Raw genomic sequence first — 26,619 nt, 5'->3', positions numbered from 1 at the left:
ATTAATATTGTACACATCAGCTCCAACCACTTTCTCTGGTTCTCTCAAACACACGTACGTTTACGTTTGTATGCAAACACACGCATGCATAAGCTCACACACTCACACAGAGACGTCCATAGACATTGCCTGCAGCTGTATATTTAGTGACACACACGGTGCCATTAGGGAGCCGAGCGGAGAATCAGTGTACAAGGCCAGAGTGATTGTAAGAAGCCCACTCAAAGGTCTGCCGATTATTTTGGTCTCTGCAGGAAATCATTTACAATAGCACCCATCACCTCCCCTTCTCTTCCTAGTTCAGTTCATTTAAACATTGCGCTGTTGTGTGCGTTAAGTGTTAAGCCAGTCGCCACAGTATTGATGGGAACTTCTCTGCTTTGTTGTTTGAGTGGTTGACTATAGCGTGCTGAGGAGGCCGTGGTTGTTTAGAGAATAGGTTGCATGGAAATGAGTCATACACAATGTGATGCAACACAGCGGATAGATTTGAATTATGGGGCAATGAACAATGAGGTCATCACAATGCTGGGGGCCTAAATCTCTCAGCGCCATCATATAACACAGTATTTCTTATCAATGGAGGAAACTACAGCAGCGTTTGAAATGCAGGATTGTTTAAAGGCTTATTCAGTGGTGCAAATAAAGGACTTGGTTGGTTCCCTTCATTGACTCAGGTGCTAAGACAATGGAAGGGGAATTCTGCTTTCATTGTTTTTTGAGCACTATTTACTGTTACAAGTAACATTTACACTTTATTACACATTTAAATGATTTCATATTGTTAAATAGCTGCAGTTCATCCTTTTCAAGAGTTGCCAGTCTCTTATATCTACAATACTGCATGCAGTGATATTTTCCATATCTTTTCCTTCTTCAGCAGATTGTCCACAATCAGCGTCTGCTGTAATACCATCATCCCCAGGCCCCTCTTAAATTTCCTGCTTACTGAGCTTTTACTTTAACTGCATTACATAGATCTTCCACTCCCTGTTCATCTGGTTCCTTTCAGCATAAACCAGGCTGAAAGATCTGACTTGAAGCACTTTGATGGGACTGGTCATTGATGGTAAATAAGAAAAAGGGAAAAGGAAAGACAAAACCGTCATTTCTTGTGCTTGTTCATTGGCACAGTTGTGATCATGATTGATATCGAATAGCATATTCATTCCAAGTCTTTGAGAGTGTGAATGAATGCCAGGGAGTATTGATCTGGAGCTTAGCTGGTGGTGTAGTATGATAGGCTGAAGAAGGGCAAGGGTGACTAGATAGTCATTCTTGATGGAACAAAGATATTAGCAGATGTAGCAATGATCAATGCCTTGATAATATATGTTTACATTATTTGCGGCATTTTGTCTCAGTCCCAGTGTTATTGAGCGGGCGGAATGTGATTATAGCCTTTTACTCTGTCCAAGGTTGAATCCTTTTTAACTGGTTGATTCTAAAAAAGAAGAAAATAATCAAGAACTGAGCTTAAATCTACTTGGTTACTTACACACATGTCTTATGACCCTAAAATAATTTATCCAGTTCAGTGCTACTCATCTGACATATAACCACCACGCTTTTTTTGCCATGTCTCAGTTTTACATGATACATGGTAGTGTCGCGAAAGACAGATGACTACCACTACGACTTACTGGCCTGGAGCAATAACTTCCATGCACCGCATGTCTATTTTCTAACCATGTGAGACATTGTACTCTTAGTCTCTTTAAGTGTGCTTACATGCATTTTGAACACTCTGATTGGTTCTCACTCAGACTGTACGTGTGATAAATGAGATGGCATTCAGTACACGGACCTAGAAGAGTGTGAGAGGATATTTAGAGTAAAGGAAGTGTTTGATAAATTATATTTGGTCTTATAAAACCAATCTCTGCGTGAAAACATATGTCTGGGAATTACTCTAAACTATGTATAATGGTTAAAATGATATATGTGGTGCATGCGTGTGCTGAAATGTCTGGATGTGTCTGTGCAATCATGTATTGAAATATCTCATTGTCCAGAGTTAAGCAAAGTTGATTACAGTTCAGCGGTTCACAGTATCTGGACAAATCAACCAGTTTTATTTATCATGTACACCTACGTTCCTGATTCCCTTTCTTTCTTTCCCTCCCTCTTTCAAAGATTTATGTGGGCCACATAGAGAAGAGTCTTTAATTTTACGCCTGGGTAAACCATATACACTATTGCTCCACATTCCCCGTGCTTATAGAGAGTCTGCTGAAGGACAGGAAGAGAATTGCGGTTTTAAAATGAATATATAGGGGACTCCGCCCTTTAAAGAAAGGCCTTGGATGGCTTGGATTTGCCATAAATCTCCGCCAACAGGCATCAGCACAATTTCCATTGTGTTATGATGCAATTGGTCGCTTAAAGCATAATTACAGAGCGTAATACATGAAAAAAACCATCATGAAAGCATACTGTAGCATCATCCTAATTACATACAGAGAGCTGATGAATAATGGGGATGACACTGGACATCAATACAGCCACTGCCTCTCATAATAGAAAACACAATTGTTTTACTGTGGGAAAATGGGGATCATCTATCATGTAGAATCTACTCTGTTTTTTTTTTTTTAGAAAGACATTGAGCCTTGAGACCTTAAAAAAACCCCTCATCCATCCATTGTTCATTCACCCCATCCCCAGAGTCCTCTTGATCAGTTCCCCTGCTTAGCCTGAAGCTATAGCTACAACTGTTCTCTATCTGAGGCCCCTCTTACATTCATTTGATCAAAGTCCTGCATTTATCACCTTAAGTGTACTCAGACTGTTTTAAATCTTTTCCTGTTCCCTCTTTTCTTGAAACACTCACCAGCAACTAAAGAGAGAAACTAGAAATTTTTCAACTGCCCTATATTGGCCTAGGTTAGGCCTGTTACTCTGAGGTATAAAGTTAGCATCGTTACATTAGCTTAAACATTTGAGGTTAGCTAACACTTAGCCTTTGGAACATGTTTGGCTTTAGGGTGATGCCAGCTCTGTCTCTCTTTCTCTCTGTCTCAAGAAAAAAAAGTTAAAATAAAAGAGCTATTTCAGGATCGCGTAAGAAAGATAATGTTTTGGATGTTGTTAATATGAACTGATTCCCAGTCAGATTCAATTCTTTGCCAAGATCTAGATGCCAGATGCTTCCCCAATTTTCAATTTAGGTGCTTCCCTAAAGTGGAATCATTTCTACCCTTGGTTTGAAAAGCACAATAGTATTGTTTGTACAGTTCTTTTTGTGAATGAATTAGCTTATCACACCTTGGTCATCCGCCTTGAACGCAAAGCACTTCCATACTCAATTCTTGATGGAGCTATCACAACAGCTGCATTAGTCTCAGTCTTCTATGTTGTTTTTCCTCTGCTATCTGCAGTTTTTCTTGTCCTTGTGGCAGCCCTTCTTTTTCAGCATACAGCGATAGAATACAATGCTTGTAGCCATATGCTGCCCGCATTAGTTTCGTAAAAATTGCAGCCTCTGTACTTACGGTGCCTAAGGTAACTGCTACAGAAAGCAACTGTTGCATTTTTTGAATTTTGGTATAGTTATCCTACGTGTTGATTCAGGTACCTGCTCTACTACGGGCCCATCAGCAAACACATACTAAACATACCTACTTTCCAAATTAAATAAGGGAACATTACTTCTTATAATGGCACTGGAAATAGGAAGTAAATTACATTCAGTGTCAATGTAATTCCAGTGTTTACAGGGTTAGTGTGATTGCAAGGAAAAAATATACCAAAAATCTACTTTATCTAGTTGTAGTTTTCCCTGTGTGTTTCATGGAAACTTAAATTAGACTTTATTTAAGACTTCCTCTGTAGGGATGCGACAAACTGGTGGTGTACCGGTGTTGTGTGCTCTCACTATTGCGCTGGCTATATCTTTGTTTCTTTTTCCTCTTTTGCACTTGCTGCTGTTTATGAGTTGTAATGAAAAAATCCCTTCCCCTGTTTTGCTGCTTACACAAATATGGTCTTTCACCAATTCTTTTTGATCCCTCTTCCACCACTCCTTATTTGCCGATTCCACCATTCTTGATCATCTCCTTATGACTAACCATGTTCACAGAGATACGAATGAGGGTGCTGGATAGTCGAAGGAGCTTAAAACCAAAATTAATGTCACTAGTTCTCTGTTGTCTGTAGCACTATTCATGCACTTTAGTCACATGAATACATAGAGACACATGCAACTACATTAATAGAGAACAGTGAATCCATCTTTTGTTGTCTTTGCCCACCCAACCATAGAGACATTGCTCATGGCCTGCTTTACTGGCTGATAGACCCAGTTCCACAGCCCTGCCTGAGCGCTCCACAGAGGTTTCACACGTTGCATGGGTGTGTGTTAATGCGGCTGACAAATGTCTTGCATGACAGTGAAAATGCGCACAGATAAAGACTGTCTAAAAGAAAATTCAAGTCAAAACAGTATATACACTGTTGCTTTTCGTTTTATCAGCCTCCCCATGCATAAACCATGTGCGATTTCAGACACTGTACACAGAGTAATAACACACACACACAAATACACACACACACACACACACTGAGGTTGGTTATATTGGTACAAAGTTTATCTCGAAAGAAGTTGGGATTATAGGTGGAGATGAAGGTGGAGAGCAAGAGAAAGGGAGAGAGAAAAGGGAAAAAGAAAAAGGTTGTTCTAATCTTAATAATAATAACGAAAGAGAGAGTGTGAGAGAGAAAGACGTGAAAACAAAAATACAAAGAAAGATGCAGTGACAAATACAAAAAGGAACAAAAAACAAATTTACAAAAAGATACGTAACACTAACCATGCATAACTGCCTCTCTGAATTCTGGAAACAGAGCTAACAATTTCCCTTTCTGAAAAGTGTCTCTGGCATTTGGCTGTGAAATGCCACCCATATAAACCAGTTATCATGGCATGAGAGAGCTTTTTAGCTGTAAACTGCCAGCGAGCGCATAGACAGACCATTATAGACTTTGATACCCTGACACTTAAGAGGTCATTATGAGACAGAGCACACACGCACACACACGTGTGCACGTGTATGCACATACAAGGACACACAAATACTAAACAAGCAATCAGAAGTAAAAGTGGCTTGTGAACTGTCTGGTTCTTGTGTTGAGTGGGTTATGGCTATTCACACAATCTGGAGGGGGGCCATTATTCACATTGAACCCCACATTCACCACATATTATAGCTATCTGTCTCTATTGTAAAAAATGACAGGGATTTCAGTTCACTGAGCTCGAATAACCCCCACCGTTTTCTCTCTCTCTCTCTTCCTCTTTCCTCCTTACTCCCTTTGTGTCCCTCCCTCTTCTCTCTCCCGTGTCTGCAGAACTGGAACATCCGGCTGGCACTGAGATGTGATTCTCAGCAGTTTCATTTCACTTTGACAAAGCAAAGTACACCAGTAACAGGTAAGAAAATGGCACGTGTGTCTGTATTTGTGCATCAAGATTGAATGCACACTATTTCACACTGTAATAATTTTTAAACAGTGGTTAACCAGGGATGTTGACTCAGAATTCCTTCTTGTTTACAGCAGGCTTTTTTAAGCCACGGGTATAGTCACGCAAGTATGTACACACACCTGGTGCGTTGTTTTTGCCGACTCTACAGTATGCATTATGCTTTTTTAGAACCCAAATATGACCCAGTGTTCTCCCCGGAGGTCTCATGGTTCCATCTGTGCCAGGAAGTGCTCTAATTGGCCCAACAAATGTGTCCTCTGAAACTGCTAATCCAATCAGATTTAACTAAGCTTCAAAAAGAATACAGAACAACATGCAATATGCAGTGAATGTAACAGGAATAGATTTAGATATGTAAAGATAGTGGGTTCCGTTAGCCCACTGGGAATAAAAGTGAATTTGAATTAACTGCAATCAGCCTGGTGTTCATTGAAGGCATCAGCTGGAGTTTGCCACAAATCCAGACCTTCATCTGCCCATGAAGCCACTCAACATGGGTTATTTACAGTGTATTTACAAGCTGAGCAGGACCTGTAAAATGTCGAATTTACGAGCTTCCTTTTAATTAGAAATACTGTCTCCTAGAGTTGGGCTGATGAATTGCACATTCAGTTTATTGGTAATCGAGGAGGGTGCAGTTCCTGGGTACTGACAGCTTATCGGAGTATCCTGGTTGCCATCAGTTTTTACATTTTCTTTTTTTTTACTCAGAGAAAAAATATATTGCATCCTTGCTGTAAAAAAAGCCCTGAGGTCATGTTTACATGTGAGATCCTATTTGTTATTGATTGAATTGGCTCAGAGTAATGAGACTGAGGACAGTCTCTCTCTCAAACTCCTTCTGCTTCCCTTATTTAGTCTTTAGGGTCTCTGTGTCACATTGTTAAGTTTAATCTCTCATTTCACTGAAGTTTCCGACTGCATGGATGTGAAATAAAAGACAAGCCAAGATAACATTTGCATAAATCAGTAAGCCAGTTTAGAAATTTTGTGGGTCATTTAGCACAAAAAAACCCAACAAAAACATTTGAGTCCATTTTAATATGTTAAAATTTTTCATTTGTGTAATTATTAATGTTACTGTGTGCATGCCCGTTTGAGTTTTGATTGTGTAGGCAGCATTTGTGAGTGTGACCACCTCAATGCCCTTCCTGTCTGGTCTTTGTGACTCTGCATGCTTTCCTTCCTCGACTCTCACATGACTCTGAACGCTTGCTTTGAAATCTAATTCTGTGATCACAAGGCCGCATTTTGTCTTTATTTCACTGAGACAATAAGTAAAAAAGAAAGAACAACAGGAAATGGGATATATCATTCTTCGTATGGAGGATGTGCTTTTTTTTTCTCTGCGTCAAACAGGTGTTTCCTGGTCCACACGAACAAACACACAACCTTCATTCACCGCATTTCTAATGAGAGTGCAGATTGAAACGAAATCCGTGAAGTGTCATTGGTTAAACAGTCATTACATGTATACTGAGTAACACATCATAGCAGTACACAAACAGTACGCTTGGATAAACGAGCAGATGAATGCGAGATATGGTGCAGTCATGCACAATATAGTCACTCATTACAAAGTTAACAAAACTTAAATATCAAGTGTGAAACTGAATTTAAGAAAAGTGACAGTCTTGACAAGCTTTGCACCTGTAAACCTGACACAGAAAATATATTCTGGAAAGTTTATGATTGAAGAAAAAAACGAATTTGGGAAAAATACAAAGATAATTCAAATTCTAGCTGTAACACCACTTACACAAATTAGCCTCTGTTCTCTCTTTTTCTCTCAATCTCTCTTACACAGATCCGTATGCACACACACACACACACACACACACACACACTCTCCCTTGCTGCCACCCCAGTGAATGCAGGCTCATTGTCTTATAACGTGACCTTTGCCTTGTGTTGAGAGGCCTTTATTCAAAGACAATAGGGTCCATATTGTAAACCATGCCAGTCAATGCGGTCCACACAGCTGCCATAAAATGGGTGCAAATTATCCAGGGTCCAAGTCGAGGCTTTGAGACAGGCACTTGTGGCGTGCGCGCGCGTGTGTGTGTTGTCTGTGCTTGTGTGTTTTTGTCTGTACCGTTTGTGTCTGTTAGATAGAGGCCATGTTTCCAAAATCAGCAGATGGACTTGCGCAATTAGACTCAGCCTTATTCTGTGTACACATTGCACACAAACAGACACACGCAAGCCCACGCATCCAGTGCATACTCGGAAAAATATACACAGGGCTGTGTGTGACACAGATGTCTCTGAAGCACTAGACCTGGGAGATGAGGAGTTCTTTCTCTCTAATGGGGCTACGGGGTAATATATATTATTGAATTTCATCAAGATAATGTAAGATTAGATAAACACATTTTTGTTTCCTTCTTCTAAAAATGCTAAAACAAGCAAAATTAAATCTAATTATTATTTGTAAATGGATCAAATGAGCAAATCATCCAATAATTAGGCATATTTTTTTTTTCGTTTTGCACGTATGAAGTGTTTTCGTTGAATGCAATGAATTACTCAGCATTATTCAGCATGTATTTTCATACTGTGAGAAATTATAAATCTGCTTTTCTTTAACAGAAAACGTATTGTAATTTGATAATGAATCATCATTAGTTGCAGTCCCATTTATCTATTAACAAAGAAGAAAATGTTACAAAAAAATGATAAAAGACTGCATGACCATGTCTACACCATCTCTGCATTTATCCTCACCAGCCATGTATTGACCCGCGGTGACAGATAGGCTCAGAGGAAATGAGCTTGTGACTGAAAGGTCACGGTTTAAAATCTGTATGGGTACAGTAGCTGGAAAAATCCCGGCAGTTTAAATCCCTCAACAACTACCATCAGGGCTGCGACCTATGGGCATTAACCTTTAACTGTTTCTCCAACTCCAGTAGTGTGAGACTGTGTGGCTGTGCTGAACGAGCTCCCAGGTGTGACTGAGTTAATGCGTGAATGTGGTCCACCCTTCTTTCCTGCTCAGCCATTGAGGCAAACATGAACGTGTTCTTTCCCAGTCAATGAGCCGGGCTAAATGAAGCGCGTGGCTTGATAGCTTACAAATGTGGTACATTTTCAGCCATTATTTCAGCTTTGAGTGTTTACAGTTTCTTTGCTGATTTGGTGTATTCACATCTGACAGTCTGGAGAAATTCTGTTGGACTTAGCGTTTGCTGTCTGATATTTGCTGCTGTCTGGTGGCTCTGCATCCTGTTTACTGTGCTTAAAGTATCATTCTTTCCTTCATGCACTCTTTCATCCCTCCTAAGATCAAGCGAGTGCACCTGGGGAGCAAACACACACACACACCTACACAATAATCAAATACACATGCGGTTTTGACGTAAATGCACAAAGACCCACATGTATACCCCTTACAAGCACAAATACATTGCCACCTGAGTGGATTGGTACAACCCCCAGCACACCCCGTGCAACACAGAAGTACATGCACACACACACACTTGACAACAGGGAATAGCCCACAGAGATGCTCTCAGTCAACAACTTGGAAAAAAAGGCAGCTATTTAAGGCCACCGTATTCCAGGAAGGATAAGGCGTCTTATTTGTGCGAAGAAACAAAACAAGTTATGGCAGTTACTATCACTGTTTCTTCCCTACTGTGTCTTCTCCTATTTGGGATGTTTTGCTTATGAGTCAATAAACTCTATAAAGTAGACTATATTGAGAATGCAGATTTCCAACGGGCTTGGTATGATGATGAGCAGATGCACTCACAGATGTTTTCCTTCCATGTGTGTGTTTACCAGTTCAATTATCCCTATCGTATACTGTAGAGATTTGTTGTTCTATTTGGATGCATCAGCATGGATTCCAACAAAAACACGCGTTATCGTAACTCTGTTCATGCAAGCAGACTTGTTTGATACCTCTGGGAGCACGACAACGGTTAAACACACACACACACAGACATCTAAACCATGAAATACGCTTTATTTCACTCTAATGCGTTTTGAAAGCAACAGCTGGAAAAGACGCATTGGTCAGAGATTAAAATCTTACTGTTCTAGTTAATAGTTTAAAAGCAGACCTGTTGCTGTGCCAGTGTTTCACATTTCAAATCTACAGATATATCCATTATCATAGAGGATTAAATGCGGTGAATGTGCGTGTGTGTATTCAGTTATTGTAAAGAAAGACGCAGACCTCACAAGGATCCACGTGTAATCCTCACATTCAGTTCATGTTTTAGGAACGTGGATCTATCCAGAATGACTACAGTTATGAAAGGGAATCGATGCTGAAGACCTCTAGCTACAACCGGAATATAAGATCTGAGCGGCATAAGATTAATTTTTGATCAAATATTTCTTACTGGCACAATAAAGCATTGATGAAACAAGTGAGAATAGTTTTGCAGACCCTGGGTTTCTTTTATTTGAACTTTGTAACGCTATAAAATAACTTATTCTGTCACTTTGTACTTACTAATGTGTAATTTTTTTTTTAACATAAATGGGCGTTACATTGTGTCCGGACAGTGTAATTGCACATACTCAAATGTGTCTATTACATTGCAGCGATAACAACTAAAGTATATGTACGTGTAGATTTGCATATTACATGTGTTTCAACACTGCCTAGTGAAAATAATAGACATTTATTTCAGACATTGCGAACCACCCACCAGCCTCATTGAATTATTCTATTTTAAATGCATCTGCTTGCTCTGGTTTGTTGATTGGAATATATCAGCACACCAGGGATATGAAACTGCAATAAGATCCAGACCTCTACCCTGCGTGATTTGAATATGAAATGATTAGATTATTGATTTTGGTTATTTGGGTCTCCCGCCCGAGGTGATATTGTGGCAGCGCAATCACCATAGCTGACATTTAGCACTGTGTTTACCTTTGCTGTCCCCATTGATTGCTTCAAAATCACCACCCATACATCCTGCTGGAGCTCATTGTATCATCGGTTTTATGCTATTTTGGAGAAGTGATGGATGCAGCTTATCAAAAATGCAACAGCTGTGGTTTGTGTCAGTGCAAAAAATATCCACGTCGCCGTGCAATCACGAAACACTGGTTGCATTTCATTGAATCGAATGTCATTGTAAAAATGGCAGATGCAATTCACGTGGGTGCAGATTTACTCCAGAATAGGTCTTTAACATATGTTTGATAACATGAAGGATTATTATAGCTTCCTCTGTGAAACTGATGAGGGTTAGGACTCAAATCGAATGCAGCGGCAAACCATTTTGCCCTGCAAACTGAAAACTAAAGCTCAGCCTCAGTCCTGCAGAGAACAGTAATAAGTCTTGATTTTTATGCAATAATGTTCCAGGTGATGTTCTAGCACTGAATAACCACCACTGTGCTTCCTCAATCCCAGTAAACTTTGAAGAGAATCTCTTCCTCAGTTTAGATTTTATTTTTTTTTGTTTCCAGGGAGAAGTGAAAATGTAATATCTAACAAAAGTGTTTGCTGACAAATACTCCCCTATCAGTGTGGACATCTGTCATGAGACATTTTATACGCATCACGGCTCTGAGCAGCATTGCAGTCATAGTGACTCAAAAAGACTGTAATGTTTAATGTGTTCCGTGATATGTGAAGGGAGAAATTTCTATCTGTGTCCACCAGGCGCATTTTCCTACACATAAGTCAAGGTGACAGTCTGCAAACGGATGTACTTTTTCTCTTAGGTAGATCTTTCTGTGCTTCCGATGCCATTTTCTCAGCAGTCAGACAATCCAACATTAAGTGCCTCCTTTTATATTTATATACCAGTGTTGGTGCTTATGCATTTTTAATTTATGAACAGCACTGTAAGCACCCCAGAAAGGCCTTTTTGAATAAATATTTCAAGACTCTGATATACACAGTTCATATCTGCTCTATAATGCAAGAGCAAAGGTTTGGTCCTAATGTCTTATGCAAAAATCACTTTTTTCCCCTCCTAACTGAATCAGTGGAAACCACAGAGTTTGCTGAGTTTGCTGATTCTGAACAAATCTTTGAAATACTTGAACGCACGTGTTTCTGAAAGAGTATTGGGGTCTAAAATTAGAGTAGCAGGAGTCTCATTATTTTGGTCCTACCAGCCTCTTTCATGTGAGCTTACAGTAGTTTAAAATGGAAAACAGTGGGTGTAGAGCACCTGAGGATGATGAGAATATTAAATGTTCATAGAGCAACGCGGGCAAGTGGATGGCAGAGGATAGAAAGGACATGCAAGCATGTAAGCAAGAAGAAAAAAAAGCATAGAGACAGAGTGCAAGCAAAGAAGTAAACAAGGCTGGATGGAGAATAGCAGTAGGGCATGAAAATAAATGGATGGAGAGAACAGAATTGAAGAAAAGTAATTGACAAATGGATAATAAAGCTCAAATGTAAGATGAGGTTTTGAGCATTTTCTCTTGCTAACCAAGCCCAGCTCGTTCATGGGGGTTTAAATCTAGGTCACGAGAGTCGTTTGCTGGCTGTTTGTCTGCCTCCGCTTTAATGCAGCATCACTCACTGCTGAGGTGGCTGTTCTCGGTACTGTACAGGACAACTTTCTCCCTTCCCCTCTCTCTCTCTTCTTCACCCGCAAACACAATCACACGCATACACAAACTCTGCCGCGCGCTGCCTCTGGCTTTAAGGCAAGCCTTTGATGGATCCGTTGTGACAGTACTGGGTTTAGAGCAGTGACAGGGAGTAGGAGAGGGAGACGGCAATGGGGGAGCAAAAAAAGGTAGTATGAAGGAGAAGACAGATGAATCAAAGGGAGGAAAACAACATCAGTGGCGCTGGAATCAGCATCACTGTGTCTGTAGTTGACATAATTGATTGTATCAGAGGCAGTTTTGTACACTATTAACTCCCCTCTTATGGGGGAACTCAGCTGTAATGCCATGCAGAATTGAATGGCTACATGTGCGTGTGTGCACGGGACTGTGTGCTTGTTATTTGGATATTTGCATGGGGCACAGCCATTTTTGGGGTATGGATTTATTTATATTTTTGTTTTTTTCATTAGCTAAGCCTAAAAGTAGGCCAACCATAAACTGGACTTCTGCTCTATGCATTGAGTACTTTGATATATTTTGAGTGTTTTGAGTATTTCAGTGAACTAACCTAATTTGCTGGTATGAGGTGGGAGTCAAATAGTATTCCACATTAATCTGTGGGTTGTATAAAGCAGATAAGTTATGAAATCAGTTTTCACTGATAATTGTTTTGATTCTGCGTATTCTTAGCATTGGATGAGCGAAACTCTAACTCATCTGAAAGCTAAAGTATTACGATGAGAGCGGAAATAATGAGTGAAATAACTGTAAAAGCATAAAAGCTATTAATTTTTTTTTTTTCTGTAAATCAAAACTAACAGGCGCTAAAAGCTGTCGAGAACTGAGTAAACTGGCTCTTCATGACTAATCTGGTGAATCTCGACACCGCCAAGTGGGCTGTTTAATATTTTTCAGCATACAAGCTGCAGTTCCACATATGTGAGAATACACTAGTTTGCAGGGGTTAGCAGTTCCCATACTCAGCAGTCTTAATAGAGTGATCACTTACAGTGATGGCAAGCCCACAGATTGCCTGTAAATGTGGTTTTTTAAACCACATCTGGATCTACCTGGGAATCCCAGGATGCTATGTGTCCAACTTATCCCAACCTAAACCCTCGATCTGTTCTACCCTATGTTTTTCTTACAAGGAAAGTGCTTCATGGTGCTCTGATGTCCCTTTTTTAAGGTTATGTGGACATGTGAACACTAACCATGTGACCTTAACTTGTCTGCTATTTTAGATGTGTGACAGTCATGGTGACAATGTAGGGTCAAGTGAATAAGACTCCAGTCATTTAGGCCTAGAGAGTGGTGAGCATCCAACTGACAACCACCAATCGTTCTAGAAAAATGAGTTTTCCCCGAATGGCTGAGAGTGGTGGCAAGAGGTTGATGGGAGTCACTGGGAAAACAATTGCTAAAGCCCTCCAGTCATACAGGCCTACGGATTGATCAGTGGCCCTCCGGCAACCACCTATTGCTAAGGAAAAATGTGTATTCCCCCCTATGGTAAGACGAAATCCTCCTTGTGATTGCTGAAATCGTGGTTTGAAAGGAAGTGATGGACTTGTCTATAAACACCATCCATCTGCTTTCTGAGCTGTAGCGAAGCTGTGAAAAGTCCTACAAAAACCGGAAATGGAGACTGTTGCCGTTCCAAGGAAAAGAGACACAATTTTCACTTTTCCATATCTTCATGCTTTTACTACCTCTTGACTAGTAGTTAGTGAGTATTTCATCCAAAAATGGCAAGCAACTGGTGGTGTATCACATCAAATATGGCAATGTATACGTGACATGTGAAAAAACTCAAAACTCAAAGAAATATATTTTGCTATAATAGAAACCTTAAGAAAGGTAAAAATTGATCTATATCTGTCATCTTAACTTTTTCAATACAAACACATGGAAAGTTTTCAGAAAAATGATGTTAAACTCATGAAATTTAGTTTACGGAGAAGAAACTCAAAGCAAATGCCTCCTAAGAAAGCCAGAAGCCCAGAAAGTGGAAGTTACAAGCTATATTACTTGTTATTATGATCTTTTACAGACAGTATATGGGTAGCATTTTATCTCATTGGAACATATCAGGACCTAGCTATTTACTGTACAGTTGTTACTTAATTATGAAACTTTAAATAGCTTTTACAGTAAGAGAAAATCTGTAAAGAACATATCTCCCAGAGACATTATAAACAAATCTTATACAGCATGGGTGTGAAACACAAGGCCCTGAAATCTGGCCAATGGGTGGCATTGGAAAATGTAAAGGATAGAGGATAAATTTAGGACTTTGACTAAGTTTTATAACTTTTCCTGCTCACAAAGACCTCCCCCATAGCTATTCTTATTACACCAAAGTAATTAAGTAATAAATAAATGATTAGATGACAGAAAAGTTCCTGTTTTTTCACTATATACAATAGAAATGTCTGTTTCGTACAATGGGTAGTTAATGTGTAATTAAAGACTGTTAGACTGATGTAAAAGCGAGTTTCTTTGGTTCGCCCCACTTAACATCCAAATAGCTTGTATTTGACCCCCGATGTAAGATGACTTTGACATTCCTGTTCTCGAGAGTCCAAAAAGACTTTGTTGTAACTAGGCTAGCTAGTTACCTTCCCCCCGTAACATTATAGATGTCACAGCATCAGTATCTGTCTCATAATGATTACTGTCTTGAAATTAAATATTTTAAAGTGATAAAGCATGTCGAAAAAGTCTACTTTGCCTTAGCTAGCCTTAATTTACTACTGTAATTGATTAGATTTAGCATGCTTAAGTCATTTTTTTTTCTAAAATAATATTTTTTCATGGCATGATATTGTGTTTCTTTGAAATTCTTTGAAAAGCTGGTCTAAAAAAGGTGATGTCTAGTTTTCACCCATAGTTATTGTGTTTTTTTCTTTCAGAACTGGTGCTGTTTGAATTTTATGTCTCTTTTTACATTTGACAGTTGAACTTTTTATATCACTATCTAGTGTCAGAGAGCTGTGTTTTATGAAACCTCAAATATTTTAGGGCAGAGTCTAAGGAGGAGAAAAAAGATAAATGCCTTACGTTATTAACTTGCTTTAAGATTCTGCTCAAATCGCTATGATCGCTTTTGGCACTCCCTCTCTCTCACTGCCTCCTGCCATCCTCTGTGTCTCCATCCCTGTGTCACTCCCGCTTTATCCCATCTTTCTATCTCTATTTCTCTTAGCCGTTTTCCTTCCTCACCTTCTTCACGAATCTCCTCCTCCATCTTCTTCCCTCCTCTTTAATCCTTCGTCTTTTTCCTCTCTCCACCCCTCCCCGCTTCTCCGCTTCTCCTCCTATCTCAATTCTTGCTTGCACGTCTCCACCTTAGCCCGTCTTGTCTCATGAGGGAGGGAGGGCATATAGAGTTGATTAGATTGGAGCATTAGAAAGTTCAGAGCAAAGCAGAGCAGAACAGAGTGTGGTATCTAGCTGCCAGGCAGACAGAATCAAAACGCCTGTGCCTTACAGACGAGGTCATTGGTGGTGGATTTTCAGGCTGGTTTTGGTGCATCAGATTTCTGTGAGCGTTCTCAGAGCAGCCAGAGGCAGCCATGCGGAAACTGCAGTGGTCCGGTCAAAGCCAGAGACTCCCTAGACGCAATTTTCTGACGGGCATAGCATGTCTAACATGGATGGAGAGGATGAGGTGCTTAGCCCAAAGCTTTGAACTCTTATGAGTGAAAATAATTTGAAAAGAAAATGTAGCTTTTAAAAAATAAAAATGTACTTGTGGGAAAAATCTTGAATCTTCTTTGAACAGCAACAGAGGAAACTAGTCTGTCAGGGCGGTCCAGCCTTCTTTGCATGTTTTTTTCTCATGCAAAATATAAAGGTGGCTTGAATTAGCCATGATCTGCTCTGCCACAGGCTATTATCCCTGATCGTGACATGTTAAAACAGAGTAAATGTTGCAGTTAAATTAATAGAGTCCCCTGCTGCTATAAAAAAAATAAATAAATTAAAAAAAAAATAGAGAATTAAAAAAAAATCGTACTAAACAGCTGTTGTTCAACTTCACTGAGGATGTCAAATTGAGACCACAGTGACCCATACTGATGTAGGGGTGACCTATACCTTTAAGGCGACGCTGAAGCACTCTGCAGCTCTTGGCTACTGACATACAAAGGATTTACAACTGGCACTGTATAAATTGCTAGCTAGGCCACTTGTCTTCGGGGCACTGGTGACAATTGTGCACATTCCTACAGTGAAGCCTCCCTTCATCCGAGTACTGACATGTGTGCGCTCGACTGCATGTATGTACTGTGCATGCTAAAAACAAATGTCCAGTGGTAGTAACCATACTGCATCTTGCTGCAGTGGTCAAATGTATAGATTTAAAAAATAGACATGAGCTGACATGACTGTTTGTCACATGTTTGTGGTGGCCAGATTTAAACTCAACGAGACACTGACTTGATTTTAATTGTGATTTTAATGTGGTCCGAGGGGGCTTGTATGTGAACTCCCCCTTTCTCTAAACATGCATACACATGCAACAGTAGGAATACATGTTGTGGTTGAGACGTCAAGACATTCACATTATTGGGAGTTGACAGTATGTTTTTCCTGAGCCTCTGGTCACACTGAGGGGCCACTCTCTGCTAATCAGTATCTTAGGCTTCATCAGCACCAAGCAATTATGAGGGAGGACCTTCTATTCACAATCACTCATGCTGGTCTGTGTTTGAATGTGTGCGTGCCTGCTGCATGTGAATGTCTTTTGTCTGTTTGCACAGTGCATAATTGCTATGAGTGTGTATACACGCGCCTGTTGCTTGAATGTGTGTGCTTGTTTCTTATGTCTCTCATTATAGGCCACAGGCCAGACTCCCACCAGGTTCTATCCTGATTAGTCATCTCTTCAGCTCCACACTGCCAAATTAGCTACCTAAATGTGCGTGTGTGTGTGTGTGTGTGTGTGCATGGTCACTCTAATCAAAATTCTCCCAGCCTGTCTACCTGTGCTGATGATAATTTGAAACACTACCTATACCCACTCACACTCTATCACCCACACAACCTTATTCCAACCCTTTCCATCACACACACAGACACACACACGTAGAAATGGTCCATGGTGGTTACCCTAGCAAGCCAACTGGAGGTAATTTACCGTAGCTTGGCGGACACATGCCATTTTACTGAACATGGTGCATAGCCCCCTGAGCTTTGTTCCGCTCAGACTTCTCTCCAACAGAGCAAAGAATGAACAAATGAAGAAACTAAAAAGAGGAAAGAAAAGAACAGGTGAAGAAAAACTAAGTGAAGAAAAAAGGAGAAAAAAAACAAGTTGTCCTCTTCCTCTGCTGTTATAGCACACCAAATACATATATATGTATATATATATATATATATATATATATATATATATATATATATATATGTATAGATAGATAGATAGATAGATAGATAAGTACAAGAAGAAAACCTCAGCAGGCTATGCATGCATTTACATTTTTCTCCTATTCTTTCTTTATTTATATCTTCAGTAATAGTGAGCATGTTTTCTTTAAAAGCCATTTTTGAACCATTTTCTTTTATTCTAATTATGGTGAATGCAAAACTACAGATAAAGATAGATTACAAAATACTGATTTTAGTACAGTATCTAAACGAATATTCATTTGCTCTCTATGGTTTGTTTTATATAACTACTGCAACCACTTATCTGCTAGCCTAATATGATGCACATATACTCATGCTTCAACACGGTATTCTTTAAGGCATGCTCACAGGATAAACTACAAGTGCAACATGGACACATTTGAGACTCTGCCTGGAGGCTGAGGGAGTAGCGCATCTGGTCTCCTAGTGATAAGCATGTGTGTGTGAAAATGTGTGTATGAAGGCGCGTGCATGTGCTTGTGACGCGTGTTGACAAGGTAGCCCAGTCCGGTCAGCATTCATTAGCGATAGAGAGAATCCCCGAATGAGGAGTGCTGTGACAGGCAGGACTCTCGTTAGGGGACTTAACACACACACACACACACACACACACACACACACACACACACACACACACTCAGTAGGGTCAGGCTGCCTTGTGCACAGAATCAGCCCAACATCAATTAGTTCATGGATGCATGCAATATAGACTGTGTGAGTGTGGCGGCTTTGGCGACAGCTATGTTAATGCCGGCCCTGTAGGAAATGAAGATTCAGGGCAGAAAAATATGGGACATCGAGGCCATGTCACACATACATGTAAGACTAATGTGGAGAAGATTGTCTATTGATACAGTAAATAATACAGTGTTGTTGAGACTGTTAACTGCATTAACGATGCGGTTATAACATAAATTATAAATCTATTTTTTTCTTCAAGATGTTGGGAAAACTGCGGTGGCAAAATAGCCAAGGCTGAAAAATGTAGTGTGTGTTTATATTTGTAGCATAATTAGCAGGTGTCTGCTGAGCGGATATGACTAAGCAGAGATGGATAGAAACGGCAGGTACATCCAAAGACTTGGATCCAGTCTGATCTCGTTTCTTTGTTGATGTTTTGCTCAGTTTTATGCAGATGCTGTTTATCTTCTAGAGAGCATCTCCAGTGAGATATAACTAGTTCAGGATTGGAAATATTGAGCTCATTTAAAAAAAAAAGAAAAAAGATTTGATTATTTTCATCATTTTAGCAGTGAGCAGGTTCAGGTGGGGCCTATGATGCTTGCAAAACCTTATGTGCGCTGATGAATACAGAGTGTAAACGCAACACATATGTTCTGATAATTAGCACCATTACTGTCTGTTTGCTCATTATATATTAACCAATCAACACATTAGGATAATTAAAGGAAACAGGTTAGGAAAACAGGGCAATGCTTTGGGCAATCACTATTGTCTATGCTATTGTCAGACTTTGTAGAGGGAACAGTTTTTTTTTGTCATTATCTGAACATATGGGAGCATGCAGCCCTGTTGAATTATGAACATAACTTGACTGACACGCAGCCATTGTCTGTGTAGCCACCGTGTGCATGGAGGAAATGAGAGGGTTAATTAACTGATGGGTGAGATGCTGGTGGAGCATACGGGGTGATGGAATAGCTTTTGAATTATGAAACAGCGGAATGCTGTGGCTGGTGGCGTCCGGCCATATGTCAGTGTATGCCTTCTCTGTCTAGCTGGGGACAGCTGGTCAGATTGCTCATGTTCAACTGAGTTAGGGGCCAATCAATCAAAATGGGGCAGCTTGTTCGGTCGTTTAAGTGGAGGAAAGAATAACACAGAGGAGTCTATTGTGAGTCTATCACTTTAGTGCCATTAGGGATTTGTCAAGAACTGTTAACAGATATGCAATCACACTCCAATGAAGTCAGTTGCACCGCTTGGTATTTAGAAAGCTGAATAGGTTTGCAGATAAAAAAAAGAAATTGAAGGATTTTTTTTAAGTAGAAGGATTAAGTCGATTATAACAGACAGTTGTGAGAAACGAAAATTATTCAAACTTTGACTTTTCTTACTTAAATTAGTTATGTTTTGCCAGCTATTGTCAGCTGACCAATACATTTTATATACTTTTAAAATGATTTTTTTGTATCGCAAACTAGAAATCACAAAAAAAACAACGACAACCCCCCCCCCCCAAAACACGGCTTCAGTAACTGTGAAGCACATCCAGAGGATTTCTTACAGTTTACAATTAGTTTCTTCTGAATGCAAAAAAAACCCAGTTTGTAGTTAAGTGCGTCGATAAGTCTGTTAAGTTTTTACAGGCTTATCAAAGGGAAATTTAAAGTCTCTGCCATTATCCAGAGCTAAAGAATTATGCTCCATAAAAGTAATCTGATTGGATAAAATGCTTGACTACTTTATGCTGGAATGCAAATTGAATTTTCTACAACTTTTCAGACTTCACTAAATTAGGTTTGGCTTGTGTTTTTATCATTAGTTTTAGTGAATTTTCAATTTAAAGGATTTATTTTGACATACAAAAAAGAACAGAACCAATAAAATGCCAGATGACTACACAGGCCTTATCGTCTGTGTGTTTCTGCTCTGTTCTCAGAGATTTCGTTTCTGCAGTGTGCATGTGCCTCTGGGTGGCTGTCTGTCCCGTTTGCAGGTCTGCAATGAGGCTTTTTGTCATTTCAGATGCTCTGAAGATACGTTATACATATGTTGTCTGATTCTGGTAAAAAAGGGCCTGTGTGATTCTGGCATTTTCTATAAATTAAAAGGCTTTTGATAACATTAGTTATAAGAAATATCAAAGGCAGAGGATTGTGCCAAAGCAGATATTGCCTTCACAGCATGGCATGATGGAAATAGCTGGCTATTGTCTCAGTCTCTGCTGGACAAAAATGATATGGTCACACTGATCAATAATCTCTGTTACACATGATGTATCTCCCATGGCTGTGGCTGTCTGCTTTGCTCCATCTGTCCCCGGCTGTTGCAAATTTCTCCAGCCCCTCTCGCTCTCTCCCTCCCACTTACAAACTTAATGTGCTTGTTTTTCTGGAGCTGAGTATGAGTTCCCTTGAGAACAGTGAACATTTAGGCACAAAGATGGCTTTTGCTACCTTTGAACTACTTCCCTGAAAATCGATGTTTGTTTGAAAAGGATGATTTGTGAAGATTTTATTATCCTTTACGTCATGCACACTTTAAACTTGACATAAGCACATAATTCTGCAAATTAAATGTAAATGTTGCAGCTTTTCCTGTTTAAAAAGTGAATTTTGCAGTGCAAAAAAACAAAGTTGAGTTGAGATAAGAGTGAGTGGGCGGGTGAGCAAGTGATTGAACAGTGTGCTGGTCTTTTTAATCTGTTCAGAAAAAAGACGGAGAAACGACGCTTACCAGTCTGTCACTGCTATAACTTATCTCAGAGACCATCCCCGTATTAATTGTTTGTTGCTGATGGACCATGAAATGAACAATTAGGTTGGGACATCAATACATTTCACACTTTGATGCTGATGTGTAATACCAAGTGAAGTGAATCCTAATAAAAGCATCATTATGCAAACATTAAGCACCATTGTATTATTTTACTATTTCTTTTAGACAAGGTCAGCATATAACAGTAGTCTTGCATTTTCCAAGATTTGTGTTGTGTATGAATTAATTGGGATCTGGTTTGTTGCCATGTGAAATATCGTTAGCTTCATAGCATAAGTGCCTAAGTCATTGTCTGGTCAAAGTGACTTAGGCAATTATGCTATGAAGCTAACGATATGGATTTGCACAAAATATCCAGTTCTTGTTGTGTTTAACATACTGTAATCGCTTTTTTTTTGGAGCTTAAAAATGTGATTTTAATTCCTTTAGAATCTTTTAAAGCAGATGAGATAGTTTGAGAACTCGAAGAAATATTTATTATGACCTAATGAAGAATATATGAATTTGTGGATCTTAAAAATAATCACATATGGGACAGAAGTTTTTAACTCCCCAAGCTATTTAATTTAATTGAATTCAATTCAGTTTAATTATACAGCACCAAATAACAACAACAGTTGCCGCAAGCCGCTTTCCATTGTAATAAAACAATAAAGAGAAAATCCCAGCAATCATATGACCCTGTATCAGCAAATGCTTTGGAGACAGTAGGAAGGAAAAACTCAATTTTATAAGGAAGAAACTGGTTTGCAGAACCAGGCTCAGGGAGGGGCGGCCATCTCTGTGACCAGTTGGGGGTGAGGGGAGGATGACAGGACAAAGACATGCTGTGGAAGAGATCCAGAGATTAACAATAATAAGCTATAGAATAAATGTTATCAAAGTGTTTTTATACATTCATGATTAAATGATCAATTTCAATTTTTACCATAATCTTGTGGTTTTATGTGCTTGTAGGTCCTCTCTGTGTGTCTGCAGAATATCATTTACTTACCTAGCAGGCAAATCCACATAAAATTGGTCTTCTTTCACTTTTTTTAAATTTTTCTGAAAAGATGATTGAGGTACAAGTGTTTGTCATTTAGTCCTCTCTTTCTTTGAGGAATGTTTTGAGGAAAATCTGTTTATTTGCTGGATAAACTTTCTCAGTTGTTGTTTTCTTGTTTATTTGTTGTTAGAAAGAAAAAAAGATAAGAAACAGATAAAATTTTGGAATAGTTAATAAATCTGTGTATTGTGACCTATATGAAGCATCCTAATGTGTATACTTATGGCAAACCAAATGAGCAGATTCTCTCTGTGTGTCAAATCTCAGGTCTGTATGGTGACAGGAAGACTGAGCTGTGACTTATAAACAGCTCGCCACAAGACCGTCTGGGCTCAGCAGGAAGTACCTCTATGTCTACTTCCAGGTCATCCTCAGACGTCATGTGGACCAGATGCCTGCTCTTGATCTCAACCTTCTTTTCCCCCATAGCCATTGGTAAGGGACACATTACTCATTGCACTGCCCTAACCAAAAAAACAACAACATTTAATTTGTTAATTTAAATGTGTTGTATTGCTCAATTATTACTATTGCTACATTAAAGATTTTCAGTCAGATATCTATGTGACTAAAGTCCATTTGGCAAAAGCAAGAAAAAAAAATTAGGGGACTAGTTTTGGTCATATTACAGAAGGAAAAACACCTGATTACTGAATTGATAAGGCACTACTGTGGCTTACTGGGCTCACTGGAGAACTTAAAATAAAACAGATGTTGAGTATTTTAAGCTATAGTCTGTGTTTTTAATAATTGTATTGATAAGAGCTATAGGTAATGTTAGTTAATTTTATAACAGTCACAATTGTCTGCTAAAATAAAGGCTTATTGCTGGACTTCTTACAAAAAAGAAATAGCATTTGTTGCAAAGAGCTGTTACTCAGCAGGCACAAAAAAGCAAGGATACAAATGAGTCTTGAAATAACACAGATGGGATACAGGAGGCCGACACACAGTGGATAAACAGACAAGCCAACAAAGGGATGCACAAGACTACATACAGCAATGGCCTGATTACAAAGCAAGGTGGGAACTGTTCAATTCAATTCAAGTTTACTTATAAAGCACCACATGACAGCAACAGATGCCTCAAGGCACTTTATATTATAAGGTAAAGACCTTGCAGTATTCCTGAGAGAACCTTAACAATCAAAGGAGCCCATATGAGCAATTAGTTTGTGATGGTGGGAACGAGAAACTCCCTCTTAACTGGAAGAAACCCCCAGCAGAACCATACTATAAGCTTATCAAAAATGAAAGTGATGAATAGAGTAGAAAGCGTTGGTCTCCCAAATCCAAACTGGGAGTTAGTTTGACAAGAGAGGGACCTGATAGCTGAAGGCTTTGCCTCCCATTCTACTTTTAAAAAGTCTAGGAACCAGAAGTAAACACTGTCTGAGAGTGAAGCCCTCTGTTAGGATAATATGATACTATGAGTCTTTAACATATGATGGGGTCTGATTATTCGAGAGTTTGTATGTGAGGAGAAAGATTTTAAATTCAGTTCTGGATTTAACAGGGAGCAAATGAAGAGATGCTAATACAGAGGAAACGTTGTCTATTCCCTGACACCTGATAATAATGAATTAAGATTGTCCAGACTTGAAATAATGAATGCATGAAAAAGAGACAAGTGAAGATATATAAAACAAGAGTGAAACTAATCAGGACAGCGGAGACAATCATAAAGGAGTGAAGAGGCAAAGGCACAGGAGACACACAAGAAAAAGCAATTACCAAAATAAGACGGTAAGTGGAAACCAGGAGGACAAAGGCATAAACACATAGACCAGACAGAGATGGGCAAGATGGCGAGACCATGAGGACACCATGGAAATATGAGCATAAGAAAGAATAACAATAAAACCAAAAATAAGAATAAAAACTTAGGGCACCATTTTATTGCACACACACAGAAACTTTTTACACATACAAAATGTACAGTGCAGGTGCAATCCAGTAGGTCAACTTCATATTTCCTCCTCTCCTACATGACCATAGGCTTAAAAGACCCTGAGAGGGAGCTCTGGCCCATTTGAACTCGGTCCTATTAATAGGTCCTGTCACTCACATTGTGTAACGTTGTAACATGCACTCACGCACAAACACACATACGTATCCACATTTTAAATAGATGTAGGTCTCTACAGCAAGTGATTCCCGGACCACACACACACACACCGTCTAGTATATACTTGCACCTACGATGCCAGAGATCCCACCTAAATACTAATGGATGCAATTAAAAGGCACACAGGGAGTGCTTATAGTCAGGCAGATAAACACCAAGGGCTTGGTTTTGCAGGAAGAGATGAGTTTCAGTTAAATATATTTGCATCGATGTCTAAAGAATGAGTTGACATATGCAAAGTATGTTCCTTTTGCTTTGTGAGGAAACCTGTACACCTGAAACAAGGACACCAGCTGGGCACACAACAGCAACCACTCAGTCTTCACCACAGAACTATATTATTTTAGGATTGTAAGTTCAAACAAAAAGAAATGTAAACATGAATCTGGGAATCATTTTTGTTTTGTTTTTTTGTTTGTTTGTTTTTTGGATTTTTTAATGGGTTTTTTATATGCTCTATTGGACGGGGATGAGGTGACTGACTGAAGAACATCCTGTTTCTTTCCTTTAAGGAACTTGTGTGTCACTTATGCAGTATGCCTGGGGTATCCATTTGCACTGTGAAGCTCTGTCTAATCAGTTTTGCAGAATTTGGCTTATTCTGAGCAGAGAGTCTAGGCCTGTGCACTTCAGAATTCACCCTGCTACTTCTATAAGCTATCACATTATCAGTAAACGGTAGTGACCCAATTCGACTGGCAGTCATACATGCTCATGCCATAACACTGCCTCCACCATATTTGACAGATGACGCGGTATGCTTCGAATCATTAGCTGCAACATCATCAACATCTGCAAGAAGCAGCTGCTGTTGCAACTAGAGACTGAGGTATAACACATTGAGTGACCTACAACACAAAGACGTCAGGTCCGAGGGGGGAATGTCATCATCTCCACACTCCTGAAAACAACTGGCAGATTAAATGCAAGGGCAGCTGACCTGAAACAGAAGACCATGGCTAAGCTGGGAACCTGGACCCTCTGTAGCTGATTAAATGAAGTACCTTCTGAAAGTCTACTAGAAGATGTGAATGCGACATTACGCACGACCCCTACTGCAACAATCAACGAAACCAACCAGCTGATCTATACCACAGCAACATATGAAACATATAACTCTATAAGATTAACAACAGCCACAAGGAGCGGTATCTTCCATGGAGAAAAAGACTTGTGGCCAAGATCAAGGCAGAACAAAGGGACGTTAGCCAACTATCTGCAGAAAGGAGTGATGAAGTGTGATGGCCTCTGGTATACCTTTTAAAGCAATTAGCTTGAACAGTTATACCAGAAGTCGGGAGAATAAACCCGAAGTGTTCTCCAATGAACCATCCAAGTTATACTCTTGCGCTTTCCAGGTAAAGGTGTGGCTGGTTGGGATTAGCAGGGGATGAATCATTGGCAGTCCGCGGCAGTGTCATCATATATGTCATCTCCATTTAGGTAACCAGTCTGTATCCGTCTGTCTTCTGGGTTCACCAGTCACCATCCAGGAAATATAAAGAGTCAGACAGCACCAGACTCTGACATGATCCATACCTACCGGCTCAAGGATTTACTTCACTTTGTGAGCCCCTGGAAGCACAAATTAACCAGCTGCTAATGGATGAGGTGTACCCGGAATGGCTAACCGGAGGCTGAAAAGGCCTGATCGCCATGGAACCCCAGAAGAGTACACTAAGCGGAAAGAAGGAGGCTGAGGACTAGTGAGTGTCAGAAACACTATCCAGGAAAGAAAGAACAAAGATCCATTAGCACACAGACAGATGGCCACAACTGATCTGGCTTAGTGAATACCTCAGGCAGCAGAAACCCAAGAAAGAAGAGGCGTAAGAAGGGGAAGCATCATGGATGGACACGCTACTGCATGCCATTGTCTCACTGGCAGGTAAAAGAAAGGTGTGATATCAAAAAAGTCCTAAATGGCTAGACAAAGCTGGACTGAAAGACAGCACGGAGGCACTAATTGTGGCAGCACAGACACAAGCTCTAAGCGCAAGATTGATAGAGGCTGGGGTCTACCACACCAGGCAAGATCCCAGGTGCAGGCTGTGCAAAGATGCCCCGAGACAATCCAGCACATAACAGGGTGCGAGATGCTAGCAGGCAGGACGTACATGGGACGCCATAACCAAGCAGCTGACATAGTATACAGGAACGTCTGTGCCAAATATGGCTGGGAGTTACTGCGGTCAAAATGGGATACACCCCCTAGGTGGTTGACAATTATCAAGCTAAGATATAGATATATATATATAGATAGATATATTTATATATATAGATATATAAATATATCTATATATATATATATATTGCATTGCTAGCCTTAACCTTTAGAATATCTTATGCACTTAAAATAAGTTGTTTTCCCTCTAACTCAAAGCACCCCACATTTAAGACACCAGCATTGGCCAAATGCTTTGGCAGTTCAAGTGAGAGATCACCTTTTAAATCTTTCTCCTCTTTCCTTTCACCCATTCCTTCTTTCCATCTATCCACCTCTTTCGCCACTCTCTTGTTCTTGGCCCAAATGTA

The 26,619-nt window shown here is 39.7% G+C and overlaps 1 protein-coding gene across 1 annotated transcript in view; it reads left to right on the top strand.

The window, feature by feature from the left end:
- The window catches only part of adgrl3.1 (adhesion G protein-coupled receptor L3.1), a 115,365-nt gene that overhangs the window by 8,125 nt on the left and 80,621 nt on the right, over positions 1-26,619 (top strand). Inside the window, 2 exon segments of the mRNA XM_025907760.1 lie at positions 5,350-5,431; positions 22,224-22,391. Of these exon segments, the coding sequence (XP_025763545.1) occupies positions 22,337-22,391 (55 nt within the window). The 5' untranslated portion in view covers positions 5,350-5,431; positions 22,224-22,336.

This window comes from Oreochromis niloticus, linkage group LG6, assembly GCF_001858045.2.
Source record: "Oreochromis niloticus isolate F11D_XX linkage group LG6, O_niloticus_UMD_NMBU, whole genome shotgun sequence".
NCBI lineage: Eukaryota > Metazoa > Chordata > Actinopteri > Cichliformes > Cichlidae > Oreochromis > Oreochromis niloticus.
Note: the sequence above shows the minus strand (reverse complement) of the source record. Positions and strands in the feature narration are given on the sequence as shown.